We start from the raw sequence: 10,110 nt of genomic DNA on the forward strand, positions 1-10,110 counted from the left end.
GGGCTGTTGACAGGCGGAGGGGTGTGAGGTTGCAGGTATGTAGCTGACAGGTGTGCATTGTGGTCCACAGACAAAGGAACGGTTCAGAAAGTCATCGTTCTGCCCAGAGATGACCTGCAGACTGAGGAGCTGGTCCTGGAGGAGGTAGAGGTTTTCAAGGTGAGCTATAATTCACTCTTGTTCTCTATTCTTCTCTCTTCTAATATAGACCCTTTTAGTGCCAACATCATGATTATGTCACAGTATCACAACAAAGGATAAACTGGAGGCAAACATGGAGGTCACATAAACAAGCCAAAAAACAAAAAAACAAAACAAAACAGTGGACTCGCTGATATATACACCCATTTGAGATCATGAGCATGCAGGGGTCGTGCCAGTCTGGTCCCTTTGGTTAATGTGAACTTTTTCAAGCAACATTCTCTGTACTGAAGGGTGAGCGATCATAAATATTCAGAGGAGCTTGTATTGTCCTCAGCAACTGTTAGGAAATAAGCCAACAAAACTTTATAGCAAGTGTTAGCTAATGGTTTAGCCTCCACCTAAGCTCCTCCCACAAGAAATACTAATACTATACTGTACGTCATCTTACCTTCTTTGCACTCTAATCTTTGTTCTAATTCTTGTCCCTGCTTATCTTCTTTTTCCAGTTTATCTGCACATATATTTTTCATCAGCAGTAAAAACACTGTACTCACAATAAATTATTCTCTCCATCAAGGTCCCTACTCCGATTACAACCATGAAGATCTCATCAAAAAGAGTAAGCATGTCTCTGTTTCTTGACCTTTGCTCACATGAAGAGAAAAGAAACCGTCTTCTAAAGAAAAGCATTGACATTAATGCAATTTGGAAAGGTCATAAGCTACATGAACACAGCTGTGGTTCACTGTTGCTCCCTTTCGTGATTCGTAGAATAGCTGTAAGGCTGAGGGAGACAATGAAGGGGGAAATATGGAAAAGACACTGAAGGTTTAGTTTTGTCTTTCGGTGTGATTAAAATGCTTGGCCTCCTCTACATGGCATGACATCATTGCACAGACAGAGAGTTTGTATTACACGCAGCCTGCCAGACTGACGAGTTTCAAACAGCTGATCATAAAATTATGATGGCAACCTGAGAGAGATGAGCTCAATGTTCTCCCAGATGATCCAGCTGCTGTTTCAGCACAGTGCAGGACTAGATTTTACACATATCTCATTACAGCCATTCGGGTTTGTAAAGTCTTTGCATGGAGGCAAATAATGGCCATAACGATTTGAATCTAATAAGCAGTGGTGGGACCAAGTCATTGTTTTGCTTGAGTCTCAAGTCCAGATAAGAAAGTCCCAAGTCCTAAATTTTGGGTTGGTGGGAAGGTCTCAAGTATTTTCAAGCCAAAAAGCTCAAGTCCAAATAAAGTCACGAGTCACTGGTGCTATAGTCCAAGTCCAGTTGCAAGTCTTTTTTGATTTAGTCAACTTAAGTTTAGTAATCAGGTTTCTAGTCTGATTTACCAGATTTAGACTGTGGGTATAAACCTGCCATTGGACGCCTGTTTCAGCTGCCATTTGCCATATCGCTATCTGCATTTTAAAAGTCCTCCATCTCTACAGGAAACAACAGTGACCTCTGAGCTAGCAACCTACATGCTGAAAATGTCAAATTTGCACCCGGTCACTAATGGCACTGTCATTGCATTTGTCAAATTTTAAGTCTATATTGGAGCAACCGTCTGTTTATTATTGAGCCAAATTGAGCTTATTGAATTATAGCAATTTGGCTAGAGTTTTGAATATTAGACACCTGAATTTTCTTTCTGAATTTGTTAAAAACTTGAACTTGTCTCACTGAAATTTCAGTAATGGGCATCATTCGCCTCCATGTATTTTTCTCTGCTCAGTGCAACTGTCCTAAACAATCTCAGGATCTTTCCCTTATTTCAGTATCAAAGTGCTTTCCAGTGTTGTGTATAACACCATTTTTCACTCTCTTCTCTCAACAGCAACAGCTGTATGTGTCGTCTGTGGTCGGGCTGACCCAGTTGGCTCTTCACCGGTGCGATGTGTACGGTGAGGCCTGTGCCGACTGCTGTCTGGCCAGAGACCCCTACTGTGCCTGGGATGGCAAGTCCTGCTCCCGTTACTCTGCCTCGCAGAAGAGGTGAGCACCAACAGCAGTGTTAGCATGAGCCACACTAACTTCATAACTAACTGACTGACACAACTGGTGTGTTGACTGATGCTCAAATTAGACTGCCTGGATGGCTGAATGGCTGTTTAATGGCATTGTAATCTGTGTTAATAGTATGTATTTATCATAGTCTTTGGGGAAACTGTGGTTAACCTTCTACTAATAAATCATATACTTGTAGTATTATAAGTTTAACCGGTAAATGATCCCTGTAATACAGTGACACAATAACATAATGAGGTGGTGGTTTGTGGTTTGTGTTGTTAAATTTGATACTTAAAGGCTGGGCTGTGATTGCACTGACAAGGACCTCAGTTTAGCTTTTACTGCAAACCTTCATTAAATTCAATTCTGTTGCACCAAACCTTTAAACTCCATTTTAAGTAGTTTGATCCAGTATTAACTTAAACTTACACATGAGGAGCTTTAACTTTTAAAATGGCTGCTTTTTAAGATAGAATAATCAAACTACCTTGAGGAAAAATAAGGGACAAACTCAACCCTGTTGACTTTTATATCTTTCTTTCTTTCTTTCTTTCACTATTTTCATTATTGTGCTGTTGTTCGTTCTTTAATTGTTTTTTTGCCATATTACTGGCTAGCTAACAAACAATGTAACTTTTTGTTAACTTTTTAGCTAGCTAGTAAACAATGTAACACTTTGTTGACTTTTTAGCCAGCTTCTTAGTTAACTCAAAAACAACATAATGTTATGTAAGCATTTTCTTAGCTAGCTAACAAACAATGTATTGTTTTTGTTGACTTTTTAGCTAGCTAGCAAACAATGTGACAAAAGAGTAGACGAACATTAACACCAGCAGCTTTTTAATTTGGGTAAGAAAGCATCTCTATACTGATTAACTGATTAATAATCTAATTTTAACAAACTTGGATTTACTTAATGGAGATTAGTTTTTAATTGTGCAACAGAGCTCTGCTTACTTTAAAATCTGGATTTACTTATTTTAAACTTAGCTTTGCTACACCTGAATGGCTGGTTAGACCTAATCTTAGATTACATTAATCTTTGTCAGTACAGCCCAGTCTAATGGCTTTATGTATTGTTGAATGGCTTTGAATGGCTTGCGGTTGCTTTATGCTTTTTTTCTCTCCTTATTCGGCAACACTGGTCTGACCCATTTAGACGGAGCCGGAGGCAGGACGTCAAGTACGGGAACCCCATTCGTCAATGCAGAGGCTTTAACTCTAACGGTGAGACGCCTGTTCCTCAACCTCCTGAGTTTTCTTTTTCTGTTTCTGTTTGTTTATTAATAAATTCAGAAGGTTGAAAATAATGACATGTCTCATTATTGCCACTCCAAACAGCTCATGTTTTTCATTGTTACAGGCTCTAATTACTGCATTCTGGCAGCTTTATGGTAATCTGTGCAAGCTGAATCTCTTAAAGGACTTTGATTTGCCACAACTGAGATTTTGGTTGCAAGGAGTTCATGGTGAGGAGTGTTTTGGTTGCCATGGTAATCCATCTCTCCCTCTGCCCTGCAGCCAATAAGAACACTCTGGAGATGGTGCAGTACGGGGTGGAGGGAAGCAGTACCTTCTTGGAGTGTCAGGCCCGCTCTCCGCATGCTGTCATCAAATGGCATCTGCAGAGAGATAACAGCGACCGCAGGAAAGAGGTGAGCCACCACACAGCGTGTTTCTCAAAGATGCTGCTTGTATTTGTGGGTAGTTTACTCACCAAATAAGAAAGTACAATATTAACTTCCTGAAATAGTGAATAGACCTTTTTCACAGCAGCCACTTTGGTAGACAGGTGTTGACAATGATACTAAGTAAGGTTCAATTATATTCAGGTCAAACAGAGTCAGGGTTCTGCTATTGTGCAGGCTGGCTCACTGGAAAGGTTGTACTACACTAAATGGAACAGGATTTTAATTAGTATCTTTAGTAACTAGAGCCCGACCAATACTTTAATTTTTTTGGGGACGATGCCAATACAAATATTAGGGAGTAAAAAAATCTATATATCAGCCTTTATATCAAACTGGTACTAAACCTGAGTGGTTAAATGCAGCTAACTGCAATAACTCATGGAACAATTTAACGTGTTGCCTCTACAAGAAAGTCATGATAAATAATTGTTGAATCTTTACACAGTTTTTCATGTCATATTTTTTGCACCAAATTATGGTTAATATTGTCATAAAAGTATTTGAACCATACCCAACTCTATCCAGAATATACAATATATGCATAAACACATTTTTGCAATCATCCCTGAAATTTGGTTATCAAACACTTGTGATAAATACATGTAATGGTGGTGGCATATTTTACAGTTTAATAATATAACGTATTGTCAATAATGCTGCTTATGGAGCTAGATTCTGCGATTAAAAAAAGTTTTGATGTCGCTGCATATTGGACAACATATATACTGATACCAATATGGATCAATATTGCTATGACAGGCCAGTATCAGGCTGATAATATCAGTTGGGCTGTATTTGTAACGCCTGTTACATCTCAATTTAGCTGCTTGGAAAAACGACAATTGGCTCAATTTTTACTGACATGGTTTAGTGTCAGATGAGCATTTCCACAGATGAACATAAAAAATTTCCTTTTGGACATATCCATATGGGGGTGGGGGCCACATTACAACCACAGTACTTCATTTCATTTTGTTACTTTGTTGTCATGGAGAGATGGAGATTCATATGCAGTTTGACACATCTGAAAAATGACCCCAGTGTAATTCTTTTCCAATTATCTGTTAACACGATTAAGTGATTGAACGTTGCCTGATTTCCCACACAGACCTCTGCCTGTCCCCGGGCCCAGGGGAAGGACACATAAAGGGGAGCTGTGAAAAAGCCCTCTGCTATGATATATAACCCTGAGGCACTAGTTAAAGTTTTATTGTGAAGCTATGTAGTGTCGCTGCCTCCTCTTTTATTGACTACGCTGTTGGATGGTCTGTACTCCCACAGGCAGAGCCGACTTTGCTGCTGCCTCGCACATCTGATTCTGAGTTAAAAACCTGTCATCACCTAATCAGATTCCTGGGGGTGTACGTACAGAAAGAGATGGATTAATACTTAAACCTAGAGTTACTATTTGATTACATTTGAATTGATCGATTTTTTTTTAAGGATGCCAGTCTAGCATAATGGCCAAGACAGTTGGGGTATAAATTAGCAGAAATACATTATTTGGATAGGAGCAGATACAAACAGCAATCACATTTTCACAGGAATATTCGTTACAGCTCATCACCTTGTCAGCTGATGCGATTTTCCATAAAATGTCACACTTCTCAATGACATAACCTAACCTTGAAACCCAGAGACATCGTACACACACACACTAAGGATTGATATCTGTAAATCTGTTTAAAAGACAAAGAAAAAGAGGCTTTATATAACCGTGGATCTTGGTTTATAGTAATCAGATTTAGACTTTCTCTTCAGTGTCAGAGCAATCCAGGTGATTGTTGTCTGTACAGTGTCAACAGGAACTGCTGGAAGTGAAAACATCAAGACTTTCCATAAGACTGATTTGCCAAAGTGTAAACAGGTGCACTACAGGCTAAAAATATGGAGGTGTAGATAGTTTGGGATATTCATTCAGCCAGGTTCATTCACACCAATGTTTCAACATTGTTCACCAAATAACCATTTTGAAGATGGTCAGAAGATTTTGCTGGGGGCCTTGCAAATGTGACACATCTTAGCCACATCTTAGGTTAGCTAATGTTAGCAAAATGCTAGGTAACAATTGGTCTAGATTAGCCGGCTGGTTAACTAGCTTTTTGTTAACATTAGCTATGAGATGTAACTAGCCAGATTGATAGATTATCCAGCTTGTTGTCTAGTGTTTGCTAACTTTAGTTATTAGATGTAACTAGCTAGCTAATGCTTGATGTAAATTAGCTGTGAGAATAATGTGTTTTGGTAACACTAGCTAACTTAAGAAGAAGATGTAGCATTCACAGGTCCCAAAGCAGCATATTGTAACCATTTTCAAAATAACAAAACTAGACAGAAATACAAAATAAAACTTACCAGAACTACCTTGGTTAGTCTTTCCACTGTTCCAACAATCACCAACTCTGTTTAGGTTGAAATAAACCCCATAATTCATTGCAAAATTGTTGTAGTTCTACACTCTTTTGTCCTCTCACTTGTTCTTCGGCACAGTGGGAGTGCAGTGCATCGCTAATTTAAATCTGTCCCTGAGCAGCAGCTCTCACTTGTGGAAGACCATTAAATTAGCAAACACCCCCCCCCCCCCCCCCCCCCACAAAAAAAAAAAAAAACAACTGTTGATGGACCCAACCAATCACTAATAGCTGATATTTGTCTAGTCACCCAACCCCAACCCTTTTATGAGCTATTTTCACTCTGTCTCTGCAGATGCGTAGTGATGGTCGGATTTTGAAGACAGAACAAGGTCTCCTCCTGAGGTCTCTGCAGCCCTCTGACTCTGGGATGTACCAGTGCACGGCCACAGAGAAGAACTTCAAACACTCGCTGGTCAAGCTGCAGTTGGTGGTGCTGTCAAGCCGGGCCGTCAACAACGTGCTGGTGGAGGGCGCCGGAGGACTGGTGCCGTCTTCCCTTCACTCCAGCAGTACCCAGTGGACCCCCAGCGCGGGCCAATACAAGGACCTGCTGACCATCCTGAGCCAACCAGAGATGACCCTGATCAATCAGTACTGCCAGGACTACTGGCAGTTTGGAGACCCGCTGCTGGGTGCCCTCAAGGCTAAAGACCTGAAGGAGCTCAAGGAGCAAAAGAAGCCCCGCAACCGCCGGCATCATGGGGAGGGGGAGGAGAAAGAGGAGCAGGAGGAGGTAGAGACATGAGGAGCCCAGCTTTGTGTCTGAAACACCCTCAACCACCCCCCACCCCACCCTGTGAAAACTGGGAGAGACTCATTGAGAGTAGCAACGTGAAAAAAATCCACAAACCGGAAAAAAAGCAAACTGAGAAAAATTAGGCTTACAAACAAAACCCCACATACATCCTCTCAAACAGTAAGATATATGATACACAGTATTTATTGTAGGTTGTATATAGTATCATTCTGTGGATTTCTTTGTACTTATAGAAAAAAAACATGCTCTTTGTGTATAGGTACCTTTGGGGCAAATATTATTGTTATTATTGATGTTGTTAATTTTATTGTTGCTGTTACTGTCATTACAAAACTCATTTGTCAGCATCATATGACCTCGGCAACTGTTTGGAATGTGTATCAGGCATGTAAGCTGTTAGGAGCGAGCTCCGAGGAGCTCTCTATAATGGGGAAATGAGATGTTGATAAGGGGTGATGGGATCTCTGTTGTTTCGTGCTTGCTTTGACTCAACGCCAGGACTCTTTTATTTCTGGACACTCCAGGAACGCCTGTGGTGCGACCTCCTCGTGCCTGCATGTGGACAGAGACTTGATATTGCAAGGGGACCATCGACATATGGTCCCAGTTATTGTGGGGAACGATCCTTTCTCCATGGGAACCCAGATGTTTGGATGACTGTTCAAATGTTTTCACTGGTGTAATTGGGCCTTTATTTTGTTCTTTTCTTCTATTGCCTTCCTGGTGGGAGGACTGATTGTAAAATGATGCAGCATCTCTGCTACTTTTCAGCCCAGATACTGATTATGATTATATAAATCCCAACTGACCGCTCCTATGTCCCGCCCATTTTTGCTCTGTGCTCCAGTAATGTTAAGCAAGCTTTGTACCCAGCAGAACCTCAGTCAACTTTCTCCTTTCCTGTTGCCTATACTTACATACGCTGAGAAAGTTGACCAAATGTTTCGCCAGGTACCAAGCATATTCAATTGTTATTGGAGCACAGAGAAAAAAGGGACGGGACTCAAGAACAGGCAGTTGCACTTACGAGTGACCTGCAGCTTCTTCTGGCCATGAACTCAAGTTTAAAAAAGATACATACCTGAAAAAAACAGGCATCGGATCAGTTTTTTCTGAAATCTATTAGGAAATATATGTAATTGTTGGGTTCTTTTCAAATGCAAACATCCTTTGAACTGAGACTGAGGTGCAATAAAGGGTCAAGGTTCTGCACAAAGGGCATTATTCTTTTACTTTCAAGGGACATTGGCTGGGGCCAAATGAAACAAGCACACTCGGGCTAGATACAGATGACTTATTTCAAATAAACAAATCCAATTTAAGATGAAAGAGGTGCCCAGATCAGGCAGCAGTGGTTAGCTCTGAGCAAGACATCTTTTGTTCTCTTCTTCCTTTGACATTCATATGTGGAAAAAAAATAATTGCCCGTATACACAACAGAGCATTGTAACAATGTTGTGACACTAACCAAAATATTGGGAAGCTGGCTTTCATTGTGTGCATGAACCTGTATTTGTACTGTAATTCTGATAAGATACTGTGTGGTTGTTTTTTTTTTTTTCTTTCTGTTTTTCATCTCTAGGGGTGTACAGTATGGTCTCTGAGGGACATTCTCAGTACAGGAAAATGTGGAAAACAAATGCTTTAAAGATGTTATCTCATCACAGATATACCCTGTATAAAGCATAATGCATCTTTTCATTGACATAGATATCAATTTTCTCAGAGTATTAAGTGAAATTATCTTGGTCTGTGCTTGGATAGCACATTATATGAGAAAGTATCATTTAAAAATTACACAATGGCATTTTAATTATGTAGACAAAGACAGTTGAAATTTGATGAGAGGGCTGTTATTAAAAGATGAGTGATAGTTCTATTGATTAGAATTTTTATGCTCACCACTAGTACGTCATGCTATTAAAACACTTCTGCAGAAAGTAAAATTAATGGCGTTTTCATGTTTAAAAATATATGACCAGAAAAAAAAAATATCTGAACAAGGTGCAAATTAATTTTCAAGGCATTTAACACACCTTGCAATCAGGCTGTGTAAAAGTCGTCTGGGAAGATGCATCCATAATTCATACAGGGGGTATCTGTACCTGCTCCTCAATTTGGGATGTCTGTCTGCATTCCCACAATCAATCGCAGCTCCTGATCGTCTCCTTCAAATGAGACCAGGGGTGACACAGCAAAATAATGCAAAGAAAGGTTGTACAATTTGTTGGTATTTTTAAAAAAAATGTGTCTGTAGTTTTTGAGTGTTTTTGATTGTTTTGTATTTTTGCATCATCAGACTTTATGGAAAAAAGAAAACAACTAAATGCACAGAGGTGATGTTATTGTAATGACTTGTGTAAATTACTCTATCTTCCCTTTCCATTGTTGTTGCTGACTAATAAATTAAAGCTCTATATTTTATAAGAATGGAATGCTCCCCCCCTTCATTGTGATTGGCTTGATACTGGATGTTTTCCATGTTCTGCCCAGAACCCTCTGGATCCTTGGAATAAAGTTGTACCTGTTAAAGACATATGTATGCACATTTGTATAAAACATACACACTGCATTTGTGTTTGTTATGACACTCTTTGAAGGTTAAACACGTCCAGTGAAAGGACACAGGAGGAGATTTGCTCTGTTTCCATCAGTTTCTTTCTCTGAGCCTAATAGGTATTGATTATACGAGTTCCCAATCCCCAGTGGTTAATACGAGTGAAACTTGATCAGCATTTAAAGGTTCACTGACTCAGATTTTAAGTGTTGAATAGTGCTGGATAATCAGAGTATATACCTTTGAGAGACTGATAAGGTTCTTAATCAATACTAATTTCTCAACAAGTTCACCAGAAGCAGAGCCTGCCTTTGGAAAATCACTTACAAACACGTTGTCTCACATTTTCAACTGTTCAGTGAGAAAGAACACTACATATTATTTTATTTTTCACACAAATCTCATTTCTATAACTTATACTATTATAAGTTGAACCTTTTTCGTGGAAGACTTTGACATGTCATAGTAGGAAATGCACAGGTGTAAATCCTTTAATGATGGTATGTATTAAAATCCAAATATTCAATTTTAGG

The 10,110-nt window shown here is 39.5% G+C and overlaps 1 protein-coding gene across 2 annotated transcripts in view; it reads left to right on the top strand.

The window, feature by feature from the left end:
- The window catches only part of LOC146331187 (semaphorin-3F-like), an 85,181-nt gene extending 77,247 nt beyond the window's left edge, over positions 1-7,934 (top strand). For both annotated transcript variants that reach the window (XM_084727991.1, XM_084728000.1), the window contains 6 exons: positions 71-159; positions 722-763; positions 1,986-2,143; positions 3,318-3,385; positions 3,680-3,813; positions 6,556-7,934. In XM_084727991.1, coding sequence (XP_084584117.1) covers positions 71-159; positions 722-763; positions 1,986-2,143; positions 3,318-3,385; positions 3,680-3,813; positions 6,556-7,008 — 944 coding nt within the window. In that variant the 3' untranslated portion in view covers positions 7,009-7,934. The remainder of the gene's footprint in view (positions 1-70; positions 160-721; positions 764-1,985; positions 2,144-3,317; positions 3,386-3,679; positions 3,814-6,555) is intronic.
- Positions 7,935-10,110: the final 2,176 nt, after the last annotated feature.

Source organism: Lutjanus erythropterus, chromosome 2 (genome assembly GCF_056507025.1).
Source record: "Lutjanus erythropterus isolate fLutEry1 chromosome 2, fLutEry1.hap2, whole genome shotgun sequence".
Classification (NCBI taxonomy): domain Eukaryota; kingdom Metazoa; phylum Chordata; class Actinopteri; order Lutjaniformes; family Lutjanidae; genus Lutjanus; species Lutjanus erythropterus.